Source organism: Puntigrus tetrazona, chromosome 4 (genome assembly GCF_018831695.1).
Source record: "Puntigrus tetrazona isolate hp1 chromosome 4, ASM1883169v1, whole genome shotgun sequence".
Classification (NCBI taxonomy): Eukaryota; Metazoa; Chordata; class Actinopteri; order Cypriniformes; family Cyprinidae; genus Puntigrus; species Puntigrus tetrazona.
Window position 1 is genome coordinate 27002219 of NC_056702.1, and position 24309 is coordinate 27026527.

The following is a 24309-nucleotide window of genomic DNA, read 5'->3' on the forward strand; positions in this document are numbered from 1 at the left end:
TTAGCATAGCATGTGCAATATTTACTATAGTGAAAGTGTAGGAAAAGTGTTTTGTTAGCATAGTTTCATAGTTTATAATCTCACATATTAAACTCTTATATGCCTGTAATTTAAACAAAAAAATTGTAAATTTATTTTGGGTGAAAAACAATTGTTCATCAAAATTTGTCGTTTTGCTATAGTGTGAATGTAGTAATCCTGTTTTGTGTCTGCAGATTGATTACTATATTTGTATAAACACATATGCAAATGCTAAACATAATCATTTTAAATGACAAAGGAAAGTAATAAATCAATTAACCATAGATATATAAACGTGCAGTTACAAAAGTGTAGTTACTATGAAGAAACATACGTTTAACCACAGTTTTGAACTGAATTAACAATGCGTTTTATTTTTTGATGTCATTATTACACACTAAATGTAGTAACTAACATAACAGTAAATTGGCATAATTGGATGTAACTATTCAAACTAAACAAAAACTAATCTTACCTCTATTGTAAGTGCATTTAGTAATAATAATGTTCAAATACTGTATAATTAAAGTGTAACACTTTAAAAACAAGGTTTATTTATTATTTATTTGTAGTAAAATAATTTTCATTTGCTGTAATGAGTGCTATTATTTAGTTACCTTGAATGTGTGTGTATATATATATATATATATATATATATATATATATATATATATATATATATATATATATATATATATATATATATATATTATATCATTATAAACAAATTGAAATTGTCTGTGTAGTTGTCCAGTACAAAAATGCACATTATTTAGAGTTATTTCCAAATTGTGTTTAGATGAGTACCAAGCCAAAGACCCACAAGGCCATGGGTGATGTCGAGTGGATGACCAGGTTGAGGGCTTTTGCAAGCTCTGGTGCATGGCCTTCTGGAGGCAACAGACCAGCACCACGGCAGCGGAAGTGGTATGACCTCTACCAGAAGGTAAAGTTACCAGTATCTCATTATATTGTACGGAGGTGAATCAAAACCTGTAAATGCAATAAGACTAATCTGAGAAGGGATATCCAAAGGAACAAAAGGACTTCAAAAGAGAGCAAACAACACCACCACCCCCTGTTGTGTTTATGACACCCTCTTCACCTCTGCTCTTCCTGCTTCCCCTCCTTCTGCCCAAAATACTTGGTTTAAAGTTAATTAGGAGTAAGGCATTATATGTCATGTGTCTTATGAACCTATTGTTCTTCACTTTCATGTTTGGTTTCATTTGAAAGGGTTTAGTGCGATTGGTAAATTGGTCTCAATTTCACAGTAATCACTTATATTATGGAAAAGAACTTGGTAGAACTGTGTTCTGTTGGGAAGGGGTGTGTCCGCCTTTTGGGTCTCTGAACGTGTTCTGTCCAGGTGTGACACTGGAGCACGGGAACCTAAACACCAAAAAGGTTTTTACAACTACATTTGGGATCTCTTTGTAGATAAGGAAAGTGACAAAACACAACAAGGCTGGGGAAAAGGGGACTCTACAATATAACATGTAATGTGCAGGTCATCTGACAATGGTGCAGACCAAATCAGTAAACAGTAAAATTTACATTTTTCAGATTGAAATGCCCCTGCAAGCTCATGGACAGACCACCCTCTTTGGTGGGTCCAAGGCATGCAGTTGTGGATTCCACACCACCAAGGTCATATATTTTAAAATTACATTAAATTTCAATATCACAATGTTGTTGTGCTGTTTCAATACACCTCATGCTCTTCTGCTGTTGTTTCCAGCCTGCCACTGCTACTTTATCACAGGCCACTGCTGCACCTCCACAATCTGAGGCTTCAGACACGGCTCCTGCCCCACGGTCATTCCTGAGGCCCTCTTCTACTTTATCAATGGTGAATATTTTCTTTGTAGTTAATGTTATATTTAGAATGATCTTGGATTTGTTTGATATTATTTACAAAATTTACTGGTATTCCTATCCTTGTGACGACACAATAACGTGATAAATACCAGGTGAACTTTTGGTTTGTGGGTTTTCACTGTTCTGAGTCTTTGCTTTTATTATTCTCATCGCTGAACCTGACCATGTAAAGCATCTTTCAAAAACATAAAAAATAGTAATGTGTTCAAAATTTTGACCTCTCCTGTATGTGTGTGTCCTTTTTATTTATTTTTTTATTTTTTTAAAGGGGAGCTGCTTGGTGTTGACTACCTGCTCAGTCAGACTGGACAGCCCCTAGTAGTGGACCCCGACTCAGAGGAAACAGAAAACCTGTTGGAGGATGTGGATGAAGGCGTGGACGAAGAGGACGAGGGCTTCGGGAAGTACAAATAGATGACATTACTCAGTCAAGTCTTACCAATGACCCAAGCTTCTCTGTCTCCCCCCAATTTTTGCCAGCTGCTTCCTCCACCATGGCTTCTGCGTCCACCGTCCAGCCAGCTGCCTCCTCCAACGTCCAGCCAGCTGCCTCCTCCACCTTGGCTGCAGCTTCATTTATTCAGCCTGCTGCCTCCTCCATGCCAGGTGCATCAGAATCTGTGGTATGTAAATACTTTGTTATATGTGCACTCAGACTGATTTGGATTGCTCATGACATTATATATAAATGAAACCTTTCTACCAACATACGGGTATTCCCTAATATTTTCTTACACTCTATTCTATTCTGTTCTATCAGGAAATCATTACATTTATGTTTTGCCAATAAAATAGTTTTATTTGTTAAATATTTATTATAATTAGTTAAAATACAAAACATTTTAACATTTGTATTACAAATATCAAATATAGATTATGAACTGTTATGCTAGGAAAAGTTAAACAAAGAGTTTAAGATGATCTGAAGCTTCTTTATACTATCTGAAGTTGATGCTTGTCAGCAAAATCACATGTAGAAATGTGTATATATGCATTTGTTTTTTGTCCAACTTAACTGTATAAACTTAACTGTCATAATATTGCTCGTTTCTGTCTTTTTTTCCTCAGGCTTTAGATAGTGCTGGTGTGCCAGGCATGGACAGAGTGGACAGCCTGGCGGAGTATCTGGTGGAGCTTAAGAATCAGTCATCGCTGATCCTCACCAACCAGCAGGTCAGGAACATTCAAGTTTCCTTATTTCCCCCCATTGACCTGCCATATGTCAACACTTGCACGTGTTTTGTTTTCTCATTTGCTATGTGTAATATGCCCTATCTGCTTAGGTGAGCAACATAGTTGCTCTTTGGCAGAACCTGCTGGACTATGATAAGCAGAGGGTGGTGTTTCCTGCCAGACACCAGAGCAAGCTGGACACGGGGAGGTTCAGATCCCCCAAGAAGAGGCAGGAGTTCACTCCAGGGGTGGAAAGTGTAAAGAGGCACGCACTCACCACCACTGCCCCTCTTGCCCAGTGGCCAGATTGCTGTCGTCACATCGAGACCATTTTTGTCAAGCTCTGTGCCATTCACAAAAGCCCAAAGAAGAAGGGGGTTGGCACAGTGTCGAGGTGGGACCTCATCTTGGAGGACTATAAAAAAATCAGGCAGCGCATTCTGACCAATGCCGCCGTTATGCAGCAGATCACCTTGCAGCTGGTGAATGTGAGCCACACCACACTGGTTCAGTGGCACAACAAGAGGGTGAAAAGGCAGGACAGCGCAGTTTTGATGCAAGGGCTGCAACTGCCTAGCCGTTTGTCTGTGGCAGCCGACCCTCTACCCTCTGCCAATGTGCGCCCCCCATCTCTGCCCCCCCAAGCAGGACCATCTCACCAATACCACCTGCCCAGTAGCACTGTGGGCCAGGCACGTGTGAAGAGGAAGAGGAACATCGCTGCAGCGGAGATACCTCAAATCCCTCGGCGACTTTTACCTGCTCCACTCCCAGGTGCTCAGCTGGTGATGCTGGCTCCATTGGCCTCGCAGGGACTAACAGGGCGTCCTGCTCCAGCTCGTGCTCCAGTTAGAAAACTGACCCGCAGAGTAGAGCACAATACGTGTAAAAAATGTGGGCAGTTTAGGACAGTGGAGACTGGGCACAGCCAATACAAGGGCATTATATACTGCCCCTCTGTAGAGACACTACCAAAGCAGCAGTGGTTGGAGAATATTAAAAAAACTAAATAAAAAAAAGAAACCTAAAAGAAGGTTTTATTTATGTGTATAGTTTTAGTTTTATTTTTTTACCGAAGAGAAATTCAAACTTTTTATTTATGTAAGATGTTTATTTATGTGTATAGTTTTTTTTTCTTTTTTTACCAAAGAGAAATGGAAACTTTTTATTTATTTAAGATGTTTATTTATGTGTATAGTTTTTTTTCTTTTTTTACCAAAGAGAAATGGAAACTTTTTATTTAAGATGTTTATTTATGTGTATAGTTTTTTTTCCTTTTTTACCAAAGAGAAATGGAAACTTTTATTTATTTAAGATGTTTATTTATGTGTATAGTTTTTTTCTTTTTTACCAAAGAGAAATGGAAACTTTTTATTTAAGATGTTTATTTATGTGTATAGTTTTTTTCTTTTTTTACCAAAGAGAAATGGAAACTTTTTATTTAAGATGTTTATTTATGTGTATAGTTTTTTTTTCTTTTTTTACCAAAGAGAAATGGAAACTTTTTATTTATTTAAGATGTTTATTTATGTGTATAGTTTTTCTTCTTTTTTTTACAGAAGAGAAATGGAAACTTTTATTTATTTAAGATTTTTATTTATGTGTATAGTTTTTTTTTTTTTTTTTTTTTTTACAGAAGAGAAATGGAAACTTTTTATTTATTTAAGATTTTTATTTATGTGTATGAATATAAAAAGATTTATTAATCTGTATAGCTTTGTTTTTGTTTGTTTTTTTTCCGAGAGGCATGGTAACTTTTTGTATTTATTTTGTTTTTTATTTATATTTAGTTTTATTTATGTCGAAAGAATGCACAAGACATTTTATTTATGTGTATAGTTTTGTTTTGAATGCACAAGTGTCGTGGATATTTTTAAGGTTTGTTCATGTGTATTGTTCTGTTCTTTCTGTTGTTTTTGCAATGAATAATTGGCTATGACTCATTGAAAAATAATAAAATTGTCCTGATTACATAACTCTCTTTTCCATATGTTTTACTTTTCTACATTTTCATTCAAAGGTTATAGACATTTTTTAAAATTCAGAGAAATTTTAGGATTGTTTCAGAAATAAACTGACTATTTATACTATTTTATTTAGCAAATAGCTACAGTAGAAGTGTAATTTAAACTAAAAGTGAAAAACTGAACTGAAGAGAATATTGACAATCAGCAACATAAAATTAATAAAAGGTTTTTTGGCAATTTCAGAAATAATTCGTAGCATTAAGTAACGACTTTTATTCCTGGCAGCAACGGGATTGAACCAGGTACCTGCGTGATCAACCGTTCTCCTCACAAATGAATAAAACAACAGGAAAACGTTTTTTAAAAGCAATTTATTTCAAACAAACACTTACAAAAACATTGCTTTGGCGCGCACAAAGGGATTAGAGCCACTTTCCTCCTCATTTTCCTCTTTTTTCGCCTTTTTTCTCTTTTTTTCTCTTCTTCCCCCTTCTCCCCCCTTCTTCCCTCGCCTTCCATTTCTTCCCCCCCTCTAACAGACTATTGTTCCCCAGCTTTAGCGCAGTCGGTAGAGCATCAGACTTTTAATCTGAGGGTCCAGGGTTCAAGTCCCTGTTCGGGCGCGAGGCAATCCTATTGATGGCGGCCTCCATATCCCTAGCTCGGCACACCCGAGTCAGCTCGTTGGGAAAGAGTGCTCATGAAGTCAACTGAGTGAGTCTCAGTTCTCCTAGTTGGTACCGCTGTTCCTCCTGCTGCAGGGCCAGCATCTTCTAAACATTGCTTTCATCTTATTCCTCAAGATTGTTCTTAAAAAAAATTTTTAAGAAGAATGCACATTTTTCAAAAGACTCACAGCTTTCCAAATAACTCTTTCATGTGAGGATAGCCCCACACCTGTCTTAAATCCCAAATAATAAGAACCAGTTAATTAAGTAACTGGGTTAGTTCAAATTGGTCGTCACATTTTGGCATAGTAAGAACAGCAGCTACATGTAGTACATAGGGTTACATGTTTTAACCTGCTCAGTGTGATTTGATGTATTTTTGAATTTTACCAGGTTTCCATGTGGTCTTGGCCATTTTCTTCCTCTTACGCATTTGGACGTGTGTACATGTGACTGATCACATGACAGGAAACAGGAAAAAACGGTATAAAAGAGGCAGCATGGCAAGCAAACAGCCTTTCACTTTACAAATCTGCTGGCGATCACCATTTCTGGACTGTGGTGTTTTATTCGGACTTATCTTTGTAGATTCAAGCACTTGGAACATCACTTGGATTGCATTATACACGGCTGGAAACGTGCGGTGCTATGGAAACCCCTCCCAGTGGGACCCCTCTCTACTCTGTGTTGCAGTAGTCGTGGCCGAGAGGTTAAGGCGATGGACTAGAAATCCATTGGGGTCTCCCCGCGCAAGTTCGAATCCTGCCGACTACGCTTTTGCGTTCAGCCCGCTGCATTGCATAAACAAGTCGCGGACTTTTTGAATCCCTTGGACTGTAGCTGCGCCCGTCATCTTCAGTGGTCAGTACCCTGCGTTGTGGCGCAGCAACCCGCTTCAATCCGGGTCTCGCCGTCTTTTGCCCTCAGACTCCTATTTGAGAAATGGAAACTTTTTATTTATTTAAGATTTTTATTTATGTGTATTCTTTTTTTTTTTGCAGTCAGCGGAAATGGAAACTTTTATTTATTTAAGATTTTTATTTATGTGTAATGAATATAAAAAGATTTATTAATCTGTATAGCTTTGTTTTTGTTTGTTTTTTTTTTCGAGAGGCATGGTAACTTTTTGTATTTATTTTGTTTTTTATTTATATTTAGTTTTATTTATGCTGAAAAGAATGCACAAGACATTTTATTTATGTGTATAGTTTTGTTTTGAAGCCCACAAGTGTCAGTGGAGATTTTTAAGGTTTGTTCATGTGTATTGTTCTGTTCTTTCTGTTGTTTTTGCAATGAATAATTGGCTATGACTCATTGCAAAATAATAAAATTGTCCTGATTACATCATCTCTTTTACATATGTTTTATTTTTCTACATTTTCATTCAAAGGTTATAGACATTTTTTAAAATTCAGAGAAATTTTAGGATTGTTTCAGAAATAAACTGACTATTTATACTATTTTATTTAGCAAATAGCTACAGTAGAAGTGTAATTTAAACTAAATGAAAAACTGAACTGAAGAGAATATTGACAATCAGCAACATAAAATTAATAAAAGGTTTTTGGCAATTTCAGAAATAATTAAGTAGCATTAAGTAACGACTTTTATTCCTGGCAGGTGCAGTCGGATTCGAACCAGGTACCTCGTGATCAACCGTTCTCCCTCACAAATGAATAAAACAACAGGAAAACGTTTTTAAAAAGCAATTTATTTCAAACAAACACTTACAAAAACATTGCTTTAAGCGAGCGCTACAAAGGGATTAGAGCCACTTTCCTCCTCATTTTCCAACATTCTTTTTCGCCTTTTTCTCTTTTTCTCTTCTTCCCCCTTCTCCCCCTTCTTCCCTCGCCTTCCATTTCTTCCCCCTCTAACAGACTATTGTTCCCCAGCTTTAGCTCAGTCTTAGAGCATCAGACTTTTAATCTGAGGGTCCAGGGTTCAAGTCCTGTTACTGGGCGCGAGGCAATCCTATTGATGGCGGCCTCCATATCCCTAGCTCGGCACACCCGAGTCAGCTCGTTGGGAAAGAGTGCTCATGAAGTCAACTGAGTGAGTCTCAGTTCTCCTAGTTGGTAGAGCTGTTCCTCCTGCTGCAGGGCCAGCATCTTCTAAACATTGCTTTCATCTTATTCCTCAAGATTGTTCTTAAAAAAAATTTTTAAGAAGAATGCACATTTTCAAAAGACTCACAGCTTTCCAAATAACTCTTTCATGTGAGGATAGCCCCACACCTGTCTTAAATCCCAAATAATAAGAACCAGTTAATTAAGTAACTGGGTTAGTTCAAATTAGTCGTCACATTTTGGCATAGTAAGAACAGCAGCTACATGTAGTACATAGGGTTACATGTTTTAACCTGCTCAGTGTGATTTGATGTATTTTTGAATTTTACCAGGTTTCCATGTGGTCTTGGCCATTTTTCTTCCTCTTACGCATTTGGCGCGTGTGTACATGTGACTGATCACATGACAGGAAACAGGAAAAAGCGGTATAAAAAGAGGCAGCATGGCAAGCAAACAGCCTTTCACTTTACAAATCTGCTGGCGATCACCATTTCTGGACTGTGGTGTTTTATTCGGACTTATCTTTGTAGATTCAAGCACTTGGAACATCACTTGGATTGCATTATACACGGCTGAAGCGAAAGAGTGCTATGAAGTCCCTCCCAGTGGGACCCCTCTCTACTCTGTGTTGCAGTAGTCGTGGCCGAGAGGCCAGCGATGGACTAGAAATCCATTGGGGTCTCCCCGCTTATTTCGAATCCTGCCGACTTAACGCTTTTTTTCAGAAGCTGCATTGCATAAACAAGTCGCGGGACTTTTTTGAATCCCTTGGACTGTAGCACGCCGTCATCTTCAGTGGTCAGTACCCTGCGTTGTGGCCGCAGCAACCCCGCTTCCAATCCGGGTCTCGCCGTCTTTTGCCCTCAGACTCCTATTTGCCACCTCACCCTTCAGCTGGACATTGTGTCTGAAGCTCGCTGGCGGTCTATTCTGCTTTCTTCCTGCAGTCAACGGACCTGGAGGGCAGCAGGTCGGTGTAGTCGTGGCCGAGAGGTTAAGGCGATGGACTTGAAATCCATTGGGGTCTCCCCGCGCAGGTTCGAACCCTGCCGACTACGAGTTGCGAACAATTACATCTTCCACGGTCTTTGCTCTCTTTCCACAATTCCTGTTTTGCAGGCTGAACAACGGGCGCTTTGTTGATACGAGTATCAAGTTGGTGGTCTGAGCCGGGTAGCTCAGTCGGTAGAGCATCAGAATTTTAATCTGAGGGTCCAGGGTTCAAGTACCTGTTTGGGCGAAAGGCAGTCCTATCGATGGTGGCCTCCTGCTGCAGGGCCAGCATCTTCTAAACAATGCTCTCATCTTATTACTCAAGATTGTTCTTAAAGAAACGTAGAAAAACGCGCATTTTGAAAAGACTCAAAACTTACAAAATAGCTCTTTAAAGTGAGGATAGCCCCACATCTCTCTTAAATGCCAAAGAATAAGAACCAGTTAATTCAGCAAATGGGTTACTTCAAATTGGTTGTCTCTGAGCCCAAACGGCCCTAGCTAGGGTGACATGGTGTAGTGGTTAGCCCTCTGGACTCTGTTTTAGACCCTGTCTGAAGAATCTTTTGGCAGCAGTCAGTCAAAAAACGCTTTCAGGGGTGCTTAGATTGGTTGCCGTCATGCGCAGGCTGTCTCTGTAGGAAGTGAGCTTAAAAAGAGCGGACCCAAGCTTGGAGAATGCGGGCATCGATCCCACTACCTCTCGCATGCTAAGCGAGCGCTCTACCATTTGAGCTAATTCCCTTGCTTGGCTACAGACATGTCCAAACATTGCCTTCATGCAGAGCGACGTCTATTTTTAAGGGGCTTGAATCTGTGAATTGAAGCAAATGAAGTTGGTGAATTAACCGAGATATTGTGCTTTAGTTTAAGGGGTACTGAGGCTTACTACAGAAGCTGTTTTGCCACCCAGGATTGCTAGCAACCATCAAGTTTTGGTCAACTGGGCCGAGAAGCGGCAAAGTGCAGTCATGTGGGACTCCAGGCTCAGCACTGAAAAACCCCATCCACTTTTCAGCCTGCTTTGTCCTCAATGTGAAGCCTGATCTCCGTGAGTCGTGGCAGAGTGTTCGCCTGCATGCAGAAGAGAAAGGGCTGTGTTATTTTTTTCTCTCTCCTCCCTCTCTGCCCCGGACCAATGCTTCCAGCCCTTCTCACCACTGATGCTCAGTGGCGTGCTGTGATCGTATAGTGGTTAGTACTCTGCGTTGTGGCTGCAGCAACCCGGTTCGAATCCGGTCACGGCAGGCTTTTGCCAACAGGCAACGATCTTCTCTCCCATGTATTTTTGCCACCTCATCCGGTGCTGGTGCGAACCTTGCCAACTACGGATGGCGATTGCCTTGACTTTAGTATTTGGTGCCGATAATTGTACCTTCCACGGTCTTTGCTCTCTCTTCCGCAATTCCGTTTTTGCAGGCTTCACCTCGGCGCTTTGTGGATACGTTATATACTAACAAGTAACAAGCCTGCAGACTGGGCGAGCCTGGATAGCTCAGTCGGTAGAGCTATCAGACTTTTAATCTGAGGGTCCAGGGTTCAAGTCCCTGTTCGGGCGCGAGGCAATCCTATTGATGGCGGCCTCCATATCCCTAGCTCGGCACACCCGAGTCAGCTCGTTGGGAAAGAGTGCTCATGAAGTCAACTGAGTGAGTCTCAGTTCTCCTAGTTGGTACCGCTGTTCCTCCTGCTGCAGGGCCAGCATCTTCTAAACATTGCTTTCATCTTATTCCTCAAGATTGTTCTTAAAAAAATTTTTAAGAAGAATGCACATTTTCAAAAGACTCACAGCTTTCCAAATAACTCTTTCATGTGAGGATAGCCCCACACCTGTCTTAAATCCCAAATAATAAGAACCAGTTAATTAAGTAACTGGGTTAGTTCAAATTAGTCGTCACATTTTGGCATAGTAAGAACAGCAGCTACATGTAGTACATAGGGTTACATGTTTTAACCTGCTCAGTGTGATTTGATGTATTTTTGAATTTTACCAGGTTTCCATGTGGTCTTGGCCATTTCTTCCTCTTACGCATTTGGGCGTGTGTACATGTGACTGATCACATGACAGGAAACAGGGAAAAAACGGTATAAAAGAGGCAGCATGGCAAGCAAACAGCCTTTCACTTTACAAATCTGCTGGCGATCACCATTTCTGGACTGTGGTGTTTTATTCGGACTTATCTTTGTAGATTCAAGCACTTGGAACATCACTTGGATCGCATTATACACGGCTGGAAAGCGTGCGGTGCTATGGAAACCCCCTCCCAGTGGGACCCCTCTCTACTCTGTGTTGCAGTAGTCGTGGCGAGAGAGGTTAAGGCGATGGACTAGAAATCCATTGGGTCTCCCCCGCCAAGTTCGAATCCTGCCGACTACGCTTTTGCGTTCAGCCCGCTGCATTGCATAAACAAGTCGCGGGACTTTTTTGAATCCCTTGGACTGTAGCACGCCGTCATCTTCAGTGGTCAGTACCCTGCGTTGTGGCCGCAGCAACCCGCTTCCAATCCGGGTCTCGCCGTCTTTTGCCCTCAGACTCCTATTTGCCACCTCACCCTTCAGCTGGACATTGTGTCTGAAGCTCGCTGGCGGTCTATTCTGCTTTCTTCCTGCAGTCAACGGACCTGGAGGGCAGCAGGTCGGTGTAGTCGTGGCCGAGAGGTTAAGGCGATGGACTTGAAATCCATTGGGGTCTCCCCGCGCAGGTTCGAACCCTGCCGACTACGAGTTGCGAACAATTACATCTTCCACGGTCTTTGCTCTCTCTTCACACTTCCTGTTTTGCAGGCTGCACTGTGGCGCTTTGTTGATACCCAGTATCAAGTTGGTGGTCTGAGCCCGGGTAGCTCAGTCGGTAGAGCATCAGAATTTTAATCTGAGGGTCCAGGGTTCAAGTACCTGTTTGGGCGAAAGGCAGTCCTATCGATGGTGGCCTCCTGCTGCAGGGCCAGCATCTTCTAAACAATGCTCTCATCTTATTACTCAAGATTGTTCTTAAAGAAGCGTGAAAGAACGCATTTTTGAAAAGACTCAAAACTTACAAAATAGCTCTTTAAAGTGAGGATAGCCCACATCTCTCTTAAATGCCAAAGAATAAGAACCAGTTAATTCAGCAAATGGGTTACTTCAAATTGGTTGTCTCTGAGCCCAAACGGCCCTAGCTAGGGTTACATGGTGTAGTGGTTAGCCCTCTGGACTCTGTTTTAGACCCTGTCTGAAGAATCTTTTTGGCAGCAGTCAGTCAAAAACGCTTTCAGGGGTGCTTAGATTGGTTGCCGTCATGCGCAGGCTGTCTCTGGAGGGAAGTGAGCTTAAAGAGCGGACCCAAGCTTGGAGAATGCGGGCATCGATCCACTACCTCTCGCATGCTAAGCGGCGCTCTTCCATTTGAGCTAATTCCCCTTGCTTGGCTACAGACATGTCCAAACATTGCCTTCAGAAGCGGCGTCTATTTTTAAGGGGCTTGAATCTGTGAATTGAAGCAAATGAAGTTGGTGAATTAACCGAGATATTGTGCTTTAGTTTAAGGGGTACTGAGGCTTACTACGAAGCTGTTTTGCCACCCAAGATCGCTTCTAGCAACCATCAAGTTTTCAGTCAACTGGGCGAGAAGCGGCAAAAAGTGCAGTCATGTGGGACTCAGGCTCAGCACTGAAAAACCCCATCCACACTTTTCAGCCTGCTTTGTCCTCAATGTGAAGCCTGATCTCCGTAGTCGTGGCAGAGTGTTCCGCCTGCATGCAGAAGAGAAAGGGCTGTGTTATTTTTTTCTTTCTCCTCCTCTCTGCCCGGACCAATGCTTCCAGCCCTTCTCACCACTGAGGCTCAGTGGCGTGCCGTGATCGTATAGTGGTTTAGTACTCTGCGTTGTGGCGCAGCAACCCCGGTTCGAATCCGGGTCACGGCGGCAGGCTTTTGCCAACAGGCAACGATCTTCTCTCCATGTATTTTTGCCACCTCATCCGGTGCTGGTGCGAACCTTGCCAACTACGGATGGCGATTGCCCTTTGACTTTAGTATTTGGTGCCGATAATTGTACCTGCCACGGTCTTTGCTGTCTCTTCCGCAATTCCGTTTTTGCAGGCTTCACCTCGGCGCTTTGTGGATACGTTATATACTAACAAGTAACAAGCCGGGCAGATTGAGGCGGAGCCTGGATAGCTCAGTCGGTAGAGCATCAGACTTTTAATCTGAGGGTCCAGGGTTCAAGTCCCTGTTCGGGCGTGAGGCAATCCTATTGATGGCGGCCTCCATATCCCTAGCTCGGCACACCCGAGTCAGCTCGTTGTGAAAAAAAGAGTGCTCATGAAGTCAACTGAGTGAGTCTCAGTTCTCCTAGTTGGTACCGCTGTTCCTCCTGCTGCAGGGCCAGCATCTTCTAAACATTGCTTTCATCTTATTCCTCAAGATTGTTCTTAAAAAAATTTTTTAAGAAGAATGCACATTTTTCAAAAGACTCACAGCTTTCCAAATAACTCTTTCAAGTGAGGATAGCCCCACACCTGTCTTAAATCCCAAATAATAAGAACCAGTTAATTAAGTAACTGGGTTAGTTCAAATTGGTCGTCACATTTTGGCATAGTAAAAACAGCAGCTACATGTAGTACATAGGGTTACATGTTTTAACCTGCTCAGTGTGATTTGATGTATTTTTGAATTTTACCAGGTTTCCATGTGGTCTTGGCCATTTTCTTCCTCTTACGCATTTGGACGTGTGTACATGTGACTGATCACATGACAGGAAACAGGAAAAAACGGTATAAAAGAGGCAGCATGGCAAGCAAACAGCCTTTCACTTTACAAATCTGCTGGCGATCACCATTTCTGGACTGTGGTGTTTTATTCGGACTTATCTTTGTAGATTCAAGCACTTGGAACATCACTTGGATTGCATTATACACGGCTGGAAACGTGCGGTGCTATGGAAACCCCCCCAGTGGGACCCTCTCTACTCGGTGTTGCAGTAGTCGTGGCCGAGTGGTTAAGGCGATGGACTAGAAATCCATTGGGGCTCCTCGCGCAAGTTCGAATCCTGCCGACTACGCTTTGCGTTCCGCCCACTGCATTGCATAAACAAGTCGCGGGACTTTTTTGAATCCCTTGGACTGTAGCACGCCGTCATCTTCAGTGGTCAGTACCCTGCGTTGTGGCCGCAGCAACCCCGCTTCCAATCCGGGTCTCGCCGTCTTTTGCCCTCAGACTCCTATTTGCCACCTCACCCTTCAGCTGGACATTGTGTCTGAAGCTCGCTGGCGGTCTATTCTGCTTTCTTCCTGCAGTCAACGGACCTGGAGGGCAGCAGGTCGGTGTAGTCGTGGCGAGAGAGGTTAAAGCGATGGACTTGAAATCCATTGGGGTCTCCCGCGCAGGTTCGAACCCTGCCGACTCACGAGTTGCGACCAATTGCATCTTCCACGGTCTTTGCTCTCTCTTCACACTTCCTGTTTTGCAGGCTGCACAACGGCGCTTTGTTGATACGAGTATCAAGTTGGTGGTCTGAGCCCGGGTAGCTCAGTCGGTAGAGCATCAGAATTTTAATCTGAGGGTCCAGGGTTCAAGTGCCTGTTTGGGGGCGAAAGGCAGTCCTATCGATGGCGGCCTCCTGCTGCAGGGCCAGCATCTTCTAAACAATGCTCTCATCTTATTACTCAAGATTGTTCTTAAAGAAACGTGAAAAGAACGCGCATTTTTGAAAAGACTCAAAACTTACAAAATAGCTCTTTAAAGTGAGGATAGCCCCACATCTCTCTTAAATGCCAAAGAATAAGAACCAGTTAATTCAGCAAATGGGTTACTTCAAATTGGTTGTCTCTGAGCCCCAAGCGCCCTAGCTAGGAGTGACATGGTGTAGTGGTTAGCCCTCTGGACTCTGTTTTAGACCCTGTCTGAAGAATCTTTTGGCAGCAGTCAGTCAAAAAACGCTTTCAGGGGGTGCTTAGATTGGTTGCCGTCATGCGCAGGCTGTCTCTGTAGGGAAGTGAGCTTAAAAGAGCGGACCCAAGCTTGGAGAATGCGGGCATCGATCCACTACCTCTCGCATGCTAAGCGAGCGCTCTACCATTTGAGCTAATTCCCCTTGCTTGGCTACAGACATGTCCAAACATTGCCTTCGCAGAGCGACGTCTATTTTTAAGGGGCTTGAATCTGTGAATTGAAGCAAATGAAGTTGGTGAATTAACCGAGATATTGTGCTTTAGTTTAAGGGGTACTGAGGCTTACTACCGAAGCTGTTTTGCCACCCAGGATTGCTAGCAACCATCAAGTTTTCGGTCAACTGGGCCGAGAAGCGGCAAAAGTGCAGTCATGTGGGACTCCAGGCTCAGCACTGAAAAACCCCCATCCACTTTTCAGCCTGCTTTGTCCTCAATGTGAAGCCTGATCTCCGTAGTCGTGGCAGAGTGTTCGCCTGCATGCAGAAGAGAAAGGGCTGTGTTATTTTTTTTCTCTCTCCTCCCTCTCTGCTCCGGACCAATGCTTCCAGCCCTTCTCACCACTGATGCTCAGTGGCGTGCTGTGATCGTATAGTGGTTAGTACTCTGCGTTGTGGCTTGCAGCAACCCGGTTCGAACTGGTCACGGCAGGCTTTTGCCAACAGGCAACGATCTTTCTCCCATGTATTTTTTGCCACCTCATCCGGTGCTGGTGCGAACCTTGCCAACTACGGATGGCGATTGCCCTTGACTTTAGTATTTGGTGCCGATAATTGTACCTTCCACGGTCTTTGCTCTCTCTTCCGCAATTCCGTTTTGCAGGCTTCCTCGGCGCTTTGTGGATACGTTATATACTAACAAGTAACAAGCCGGCAGACTGAGGCGGAGCCTGGATAGCTCAGTCGGTAGAGCATCAGACTTTTAATCTGAGGGTCCAGGGTTCAAGTCCTGTTCGGGCGCGAGGCAATCCTATTGATGGCGGCCTCCATATCCCTAGCTCGGCACACCCGGGAGTCAGCTCGTTGGGAAAGAGTGCTCATGAAGTCAACTGAGTGAGTCTCAGTTCTCCCTAGTTGGTACCGCTGTTCCTCCTGCTGCAGGGCCAGCATCTTCTAAACATTGCTTTCATCTTATTCCTCAAGATTGTTCTTAAAAAAATTTTTAAGAAGAATGCACATTTTCAAAAGACTCACAGCTTTCCAAATAACTCTTTCATGTGAGGATAGCCCCACACCTGTCTTAAATCCCAAATAATAAGAACCAGTTAATTAAGTAACTGGGTTAGTTCAAATTGGTCGTCACATTTTGGCATAGTAAGAACAGCAGCTACATGTAGTACATAGGGTTACATGTTTTAACCTGCTCAGTGTGATTTGATGTATTTTTGAATTTTACCAGGTTTCCATGTGGTCTTGGCCATTTTCTTCCTCTTACGCATTTGGGCGTGTGTACATGTGACTGATCACATGACAGGAAACAGAAAAAAACGGTATAAAAGAGGCAGCATGGCAAGCAAACAGCCTTTCACTTTACAAATCTGCTGGCGATCACCATTTCTGGACTGTGGTGTTTTATTCGGACTTATCTTTGTAGATTCAAGCACTTGGAACATCACTTGGATCGCACTATACACGGCTGGAAACGTGCGGTGCTATGGAAACCCCTCCCAGTGGGACCCCTCTCTACTCTGTGTTGCAGTAGTCGTGGCCGAGAGGTTAAGGCGATGGACTAGAAATCCATTGGGGTCTCCCCGCGCAAGTTCGAATCCTGCCGACTACGCTTTATGTTCAGCCCGCTGCATTGCATAAACAAGTCGCGGGACTTTTTGAATCCCTTGGACTGCACGCCCGTCATCTTCAGTGGTCAGTACCCTGCGTTGTGGCCGCAGCAACCCCGCTTCCAATCCGGGTCTCGCCGTCTTTTGCCCTTAGACTCCTATTTGCCACCTCACCCTTCAGCTGGACATTGTGTCTGAAGCTCGCTGGCGGTCTATTCTGCTTTCTTCCTGCAGTCAACGGACCTGGAGGGCAGCAGGTCGGTGTAGTCGTGGCCGAGAGGTTAAGGCGATGGACTTGAAATCCATTGGGTCTCCCGCGCAGGTTCGAACCCTGCCGACTACGAGTTGCGACCAATTGCATCTTCCACGGTCTTTGCTCTCTCTTCACACTTCCTGTTTTGCAGGCTGTACAACGGGCGCTTTGTTGATACGAGTATCAAGTTGGTGGTCTGAGCCCGGGTAGCTCAGTCGGTAGAGCATCAGAATTTTAATTTGAGGGTTCAGGGTTCAAGTGCCTGTTTGGGCGAAAGGCAGTCCTATCGATGGCGGCCTCCTGCTGCAGGGCCAGCATCTTCTAAACAATGCTCTCATCTTATTACTCAAGATTGTTCTTAAAGAAACGTGAAAAAACGCGCATTTTTGAAAAGACTCAAAACTTACAAAATAGCTCTTTAAAGTGAGGATAGCCCCACATCTCTCTTAAATGCCAAAGAATAAGAACCAGTTAATTCAGCAAATGGGTTACTTCAAATTGGTTGTCTCTGAGCCCAAACGGCCTAGCTAGGGGTGACATGGTGTAGTGGTTAGCCCTCTGGACTCTGTTTTAGACCCTGTCTGAAGAATCTTTTGGCAGCAGTCAGTCAAAAACGCTTTCAGGGGTGCTTAGATTGGTTGCCGTCATGCGCGCAGGCTGTCTCTGTAGGGAAGTGAGCTTAAAAGAGCGGACCCAAGCTTGGAGAATGCGGGCATCGATCCCACTACCTCTCGCATGCTAAGCGAGCGCTCTACCATTTGAGCTAATTCTGCTTGCAGCTACAGACATGTCCAAACATTGCCTTCGCAGAAGCGGCGTCTATTTTTAAGGGGCTTGAATCTGTGAATTGAAGCAAATGAAGTTGAGTGAATTAACCGAGATATTGTGCTTTAGTTTAAAGGGGTACTGAGGCTTACTACCGAAGCTGTTTTGCCACCCAGGATTGCTAGCAACCATCAAGTTTTCGGTCAACTGGGCCGAGAAGCGCAAAAGTGCAGTCATGTGGGACTCCCAGGCTCAGCACTGAAAAAACCCCATCCACTTTTCAGCCTGCTTTGTCCTCAATGTGAAGCCTGATCTCGTGTAGTCGTGGCAGAGTGTTCGCCTGCATGCAGAAGAGAAAGAGGCTGTGTTATTTTTTTCTCTCTCCTCCTCTCTGCCCGGACCAATGCTTCCAGCCCTTCTCACCACTGATGCTCAGTGGCGTGCTGTGATCGTATAGTGGTTAGTACTCATGCGTTGTGGCGCGCAGTGCAACCCGGTTCGAATCCGGTCACGGCAGGCTTTTGCCAACAGGCAACGATCTTCTCTCCCATGTATTTTGCCACCTCATCCGGTGCTGGTGCGAACCTTGCCAACCACGGATGGCGATTTCCCTTGACTTTAGTATTTGGTGCCGATAATTGTACCTTCCACGGTCTTTGCTCTCTCTTCCGCAATTCCTTTTGCAGGCTTCACCGGGCGCTTTGTGGATACGATTATATACTAACAAGTAACAAGCCGGCAGATTGAGCCGGGCCTGGATAGCTCAGTCGGTAGAGCATCAGACTTTTAATCTGAGGGTCCAGGGTTCAAGTCCCTGTTCGGGCGCGAGGCAATCCCATTGATGGCGGCCTCCATATCCCTAGCTCGGCACACCGAGTCAGCTCGTTGGGAAAGAGTGCTCATGAAGTCAACTGAGTGAGTCTCAGTTCTCCTAGTTGGTACCGCTGTTCCTCCTGCTGCAGGGCCAGCATCTTCTAAACATTGCTTTCATCTTATTCCTCAAGATTGTTCTTAAAAAAATTTTTTAGGAAGAATGCACATTTTCAAAAGACTCACAGCTTTCCAAATAACTCTTTCATGTGAGATAGCCCCACACCTGTCTTAAATCCCAAATAATAAGAACCAGTTAATTAAGTAACTGGGTTAGTTCAAATTGGTCATCACATTTTGGCATAGTAAGAACAGCAGCTACATACGCTCATGTGTACATAGGGTTACATGTTTTAACCTGCTCAGTGTGATTTGATGTATTTTTGAATTTTACCAGTTTCCATGTGGTCTTGGCCATTTTCTTCCTCTTACGCCATTTGCGTGTGTACATGTGACTGATCACATGACAGGAAACAGGAAAAAAACGGTATAAAAGAGGCAGCATGGCAAGCAAACAGCCTTTCACTTTACAAATCTGCTGGCGATCACCATTTCTGGACTGTGGTGTTTTATTCGGACTTATCTTTGTAGATTCAAGCACTTGGAACATCACTTGGATCGCATTATACACGGCTGGAAACGTAAGCGGTGCTATGGAAACCCTCCAGTAGGACCCCTCTCTACTCTGTGTTGCAGTAGTCGTGGCCGAGAGGTTAAGGCGATGGACTAGAAATCCATTGGGGTCTCCCGGCATGCAGTTCGAATCCTGCCGACCTACGCTTTTTATGCTCAATACGCTGCATTGCATAAACAAGTCGCGGGACTTTTTGAATCCCTTGGACTGTAGCACGCCGTCATCTTCAGTGGTCAGTACCCTGCGTTGGGCACGCAGCAACCCGCTTCAATCCAGGTCGCCGTCTTTTGCCCTTAGACTCCTATTTGCCCCACCTCACCCTTCAGCTGGACATTGTGTCTGAAGCTCGCTGGCGATCTATTCTGCTTTCTTCCTGCAGTCAACGGACCTGGAGGGCAGCAGGTCGGTGTAGTCGTGGGCGAGAGGTTAAAGCGATGGACTTGAAATCCATTGGGGTCGTCTCGCGCAGGTTCGAACCCTGCCGACTACGAGTTCTGCGAACAATTACATCTTCCACGTGTCTTTGCTCTCTCTTCACACTTCCTGTTTGCAGGCTGCTGTGGCGCTTTGTTGATACAGTATCAAGTTGGTGGTCTGAGCCCGGGTAGCTCAGTCGGTAGAGCATCAGATTTTTAATCTGAGGTCCAGAGGTTCAAATACCTGTTTGGGCGAAGGCAGTCCTATCGATGGTGGCCTCCTGCTGCGGGGCCAGCATCTTCTAAACAATGCTCTCATCTTATTACTCAAGATTGTTCTTAAAGAAAGCGTGAAAAAGAACGCGCATTTTTGAAAAGACTCAAAACTTACAAAATAGTTTCTTTAAAGTGAGGATAGCCCCACATCTCTCTTAAATGCCAAAGAATAAGAACCAGTTAATTCAGCAAATGGGTTACTTCAAATTGGTTGTCTCTGAGCCCAAACGGCCCTACTTCAAGGGTTACATGGTGTAGTGGTTAGCCCTCTGGACTCTGTTTTAGACCCTGTCTGAAGAATCTTTTGTGCAGCAGTCAGTCAAAAACGCTTTCAGGGGTGCTTAGATTGGTTGCCGTCATGCGCCCAGGCTGTCTCTGGAGGGAAGTGAGCTTAAAAGAGCGGACCCAAGCTTGGGAGAATGCGGGCATCGATCCCACTACCTCTCGCATGCTAGCGAGCGCTCTTCCATTTGAGCTAATTCCCTGCTTGGCTACAGACATGTTCAAACACTGCCTTCTGGGTGAGAGCGACGCCTATTTTTAAGGGGGCTTGAATCTGTGATTGGAAGCAAATGAAGTTGGTGAATTAACCGAGATATTGTGCTTTAGTTTAAGGGGTACTGGAGGCTTACTACGAAGCTGTTTGCCACCCAAGATCGCTAGCAACCATCAAGTTTTTCAGTCAACTGGGCCGAGAAGCTGCTAAAAGTGCAGTCATGTGGGACTCCAGGCTCAGCACTGAAAACCCCATCCACTTTTTCAGCCTGCTTTGTCCTCAATGTGAAGCCTGATCTCCGTAGTCGTGGCAGAGTGTTCGCCTGCATGCAGAAGAGAGAAAGGGCTGTGTTATTTTTTCTTTCTCCTCCCTCTCTGCCCCGGACCAATGCTTCCCAGCCCTTCTCACCCACTGAGGCTCAGTGGCGTGCCGTGATCGACATAGTGGTTAGTACTCTGCTGTATGGCAGCAACCCCACGAGTTCGAATCCTGGTCACGGCAGGCTTGCCAACAGGCAACGATCTTCTCTCCCATGTATTTTTGCCACCTCATCCGGTGCTACTGGTGCGAACCTTGCCAACTACGGATGGCGGTGCAGCCCTTGACTTTAGTATTTGGTGCCGATAATTGTACCTGCCACGGTCTTTTCACTCTCTCTTCCACAATTCCGTTTTTGCAGGCTTCACCTGGCGCTTTGTGGATATCGTTATATACTAACGGTAACAAGCCGGCAGATTGAGCGGGCCTGGATAGCTCAGTCGGTAGAGCATCAGACTTTTAATCTGAGGTCCAGGGTTCAGTCCCTGTTCGGGCGTGAGGCAATCCTATTGATGGCGGCCTCCATATCCCTAGCTCCGGCACACCCGAGTCAGCTCGCTTTGTGAAAAAGAAGAGTGCTCATGAAGTCAACTGAGTGAGTCTCAGTTCTCCTAGTTGGTACGCTGTTCCTCCTGCTGCAGGGCCAGCATCTTCTAAACATTGCTTTCATCTTATTCCTCAAGATTGTTCTTAAAAAATTTTTAAGAAGAAATGCACATTTTCAAAAAGACTCACAGCTTTCCAAATAACTCTTTCAAGTGAGGGGATAGCCCCACACCTGTCTTAAATCCCAAATAATAAGAACCAGTTAATTAAGTAACTGCAGGTTAGTTCAAATTAGTCGTCACATTTGGCATAGTAAAAACAGCAGCTACATGTAGTACATAGGGTTACATGTTTTAACCTGCTCAGTGTGATTTGATGTATTTTTTGAATTTTACCAGGTTTCCATGTGGTCTGGCCATTTTCTTCCTCTTACGCATTTGGAGCGTGTGTACATGTGACTGATCACATGACAGGAAACAGGAAAAAAGCAGTATAAAAAGAGGCAGCATGGCAAGCAAACAGCCTTTCACTTTACAAATCTGCTGGCGATCACCATTTCTGGACTGTGGTGTTTTATTCGGACTTATCTTTGTAGATTCAAGCACTTTGAACATCACTTGGATTGCATTTATATACGGCTGGAAAGCGTGCGCGTGCTATGAAACCCCCAGTAGGGCCCTCTACTCGGTGTTGCGGTAGTGCGTGGCGAGTGGTTAAGGCGATGCGACTAGAAATCCATTGGGGCTCCAGCGCGAAGTTCGAATCCTGCCGGCGACTACGGCACTGCGTTCCAGCACTGCATTGCGCATAAACAAGTCGCGGGACTTTTGAATCCCGCTGGACTGTATGCGCCGTCATCTTCAGTGGTCAGTACCCTGCGTTGTGGCGCAGCAACCCCGCTTCAATCGGGTCTCGCGTCTCTTTGCCCTCAGACTCCTATTTGCCACCTCACCCTTCAGCTGGACGACGTGTGTCTGAAGCTACGCTGGCGGTCTATTCTGCTTCTCTTCCTGCAGTCAAGCGGACCTGGAGGGCAGCAGGTCGGTAGTCGTGGCCGAGAGAGTTAAGGCGATGGACTTTGAAATCCATTAGGGTCTCGGCGCCAGCAGATTCGAACCCTGCACGACTCACGGTTGCGACCAATTGCATCTTTCCACGGTCTTTGCTCTCTCTTCACCACTCCTTTTGCAGGCTGCACTGCAGCGCTTTGTTGATACGAGTATCAAGTTGGTGGTCTGGAGCCGGGTAGCTCAGTCGGTGAGAGCATCAGAATTTTAATCTGAGGGTCCAGGGTTCAAGTGCCTGTTTGGTGAAAGGCAGTCCTATCGATAGGCGCTCCTGCTGCAGGGCCAGCATCTTCTAAACAATGCTCTCATCTTATTACTCAAGATTGTTCTTAAAGAAAACGTAAAAGAACAGCGCATTTTTGAAAAGACTCAAAACTTACAAAATAGCTCTTTAAGTGAGAGAGCCCCACATCTCTCTTAAATGCCCAAAGAATAAGAACAGTTAATTCAGCAAATGGGTTACTTCAAATTGGTTGTCTCTGAGCTAAACAGCCCTAGCTAGAGTTACGCATGGTGATAGTAATTAAGCCCTCTGGACTCTGTTTTAGACCCTGTCTGAAGAAATCTTTTTGGCAGCAGTCAGTCAAAAGCGCTCAGTTGCTTAGATTGATTGCCGTCATGCAGGCTGTCTCTGTAGGGAAGTGAGCTTAAAAGCGGACCCAAGCTTGGAGAATGAGGCATCGATCCCACACCTCTGCGTGACTTAGCGGCGCTCTACCATTTAGCTAATTCCCTTTGCTTTACTACTGACATGTCCAAAACGTTGCGCAGACCATGGAAAGCAGACTCTATTTTTAAGGGCTTGAATCTGTGAATTGAAGCAAATGAAGTTGGTGACTGAACTTGAGATATTGTGCTTTAGTTTAAAGGTACTGGAGCTTACTACCGAAGTTGTTTGCCACCCAGGTTATGCTAGCAACCATCAAGTTTTTCGGGTCAACTGGGCTCTAGAGGCGGCAAAAGTGCAGTCATGTGGACTTTCAGGCTCAGCACTGAAAAACCCCCATCCACTTTTCAGCCTGCTTTGTCCTCAATGTGAAGCCTGATCTCGTGAGTCGTGGCAGAGTGTTAGCCTGCATGCGGAAGAGAAAGGGCTGTGTTATTTTCTCTCTCTCCTCCCTCTCTGCCCCGGACCAATGCTTCCAGCCCTTCTCACCACTGATGCTCAGTGGCGTGCTGTGATCGATATAGTGGTTAGTACTCTGCGTTGTGGCACGCAGCAACCCCGGTTCGAATCCGGGTCACGGCAGGCTTTTTGCCAACAGGCAACGATCTTCTCTCCCATGTATTTTTGCCACCTCATCCGGTGCTGGTGCGAACCTTGCCAACTACGGATGGCGGTGCCCTTGACTTTAGTATTTGGTGCGATAATTGTACCTTCCACGGTCTTTGCTCTCTCTTCCGCGAATTCCGTTTTTGCAGGCTTCACCTGGCGCTTTGTGGATCGATTATATACTAACAAGTAACAAGCAGTAGATTGAGCAGGAGCCTGGATAGCTCGAAGTCGGTAGAGCATCAGACTTTTAATCTGAGGGTCCAGGGTTCAAGTCCCTGTTCGGGTGGCGAGGCAATCCTATTGATGGCGGCCTCCATATCCTATTTCGGCACACCCGAGTCAGCTCGTTGGGGAAAGAGTGCTCATGAAGTCAACTGAGTGAGTCTCAGTTCTCCTAGTTCAGTACCGCTGTTCACTCCTGCTGCAGGGCCAGCATCTTCTAAACATTGCTTTCATCTTATTCCTCAAGATTGTTCTTAAAAAAAAATTTTTTAAGAAGAATGTACATTTTCAAAAGACTCACAGCTTTCCAAATAACTCTTTCGCTGTGAGGATAGCCCCCACCTGTCTTAAATCCCAAATAATAAGAACCAGTTAATTAAGTAACTAGGGTTAGTTCAAATTAGTCGTCACATTTGGCATAGTAAGAACAGCAGCTACATGTAGTACATAGGGTTACATGTTTTAACCTGCTCAGTGTGATTTGATGTATTTTTTTGAATTTTACCAGGTTTCCATGTGGTCTTGGCCATTTTCTTCCTCTTACGCATTTGGAGCGTGTGTGCATGTGACTGATCACATGACAGGAAACAGGAAAAAGCGGTATAAAAAGAGGCAGCATGGCAAGCAAACAGCCTTTCACTTTACAAATCTGCTGGCGATCACCATTTCTGGACTGTGGTGTTTTATTCGGACT

General features: G+C 44.5%; 1 protein-coding gene and 8 non-coding genes across 9 annotated transcripts; all 9 read left to right on the forward strand.

The window, feature by feature from the left end:
* Window positions 1-2482: 2482 nt before the first annotated feature.
* Window positions 2483-4088, forward strand: LOC122342369. Its single transcript, XM_043236148.1, has 2 exons — window positions 2483-2525; window positions 3417-4088. The coding sequence occupies exons 1-2, from the start codon at window positions 2502-2504 to the stop codon at window positions 4086-4088; spliced, it is 696 nt and encodes a 231-aa protein (XP_043092083.1). The 5' UTR covers window positions 2483-2501.
* A 2314-nt stretch (window positions 4089-6402) lies between these two features.
* On the forward strand, window positions 6403-6484 carry trnas-aga. Its single transcript has one exon. It is a non-coding gene; the product is annotated as a tRNA-Ser (tRNA).
* A 2271-nt stretch (window positions 6485-8755) lies between these two features.
* trnas-uga lies at window positions 8756-8837 on the forward strand. The gene has a single exon. It is a non-coding gene; the product is annotated as a tRNA-Ser (tRNA).
* A 2576-nt stretch (window positions 8838-11413) lies between these two features.
* On the forward strand, window positions 11414-11495 carry trnas-uga. Its single transcript has one exon. It is a non-coding gene; the product is annotated as a tRNA-Ser (tRNA).
* Window positions 11496-12920: 1425 nt separating this feature from the next.
* trnak-uuu lies at window positions 12921-12993 on the forward strand. The gene has a single exon. It is a non-coding gene; the product is annotated as a tRNA-Lys (tRNA).
* Window positions 12994-13732: 739 nt separating this feature from the next.
* On the forward strand, window positions 13733-13813 carry trnas-aga. Its single transcript has one exon. It is a non-coding gene; the product is annotated as a tRNA-Ser (tRNA).
* Window positions 13814-16396: 2583 nt separating this feature from the next.
* trnas-aga lies at window positions 16397-16478 on the forward strand. Its single transcript has one exon. It is a non-coding gene; the product is annotated as a tRNA-Ser (tRNA).
* A 261-nt stretch (window positions 16479-16739) lies between these two features.
* trnas-uga lies at window positions 16740-16819 on the forward strand. Its single transcript has one exon. It is a non-coding gene; the product is annotated as a tRNA-Ser (tRNA).
* A 1427-nt stretch (window positions 16820-18246) lies between these two features.
* Window positions 18247-18319, forward strand: trnak-uuu. The gene has a single exon. It is a non-coding gene; the product is annotated as a tRNA-Lys (tRNA).
* The last annotated feature ends 5990 nt before the right edge of the window (window positions 18320-24309 follow it).

What these genes read in the sequence shown, in the direction of transcription:
- LOC122342369 (XM_043236148.1), top strand. Translation starts at nt 2,502, where the DNA reads ATGCCAGGTGCATCAGAATCTGTG. An exon ending in CAGGTGCATCAGAATCTGTG is followed by an intron (nt 2,526 to 3,416) that starts GTATGTAAATAC and finishes ATTTTTGTCAAG; the next exon opens with CTCTGTGCCATTCACAAAAG.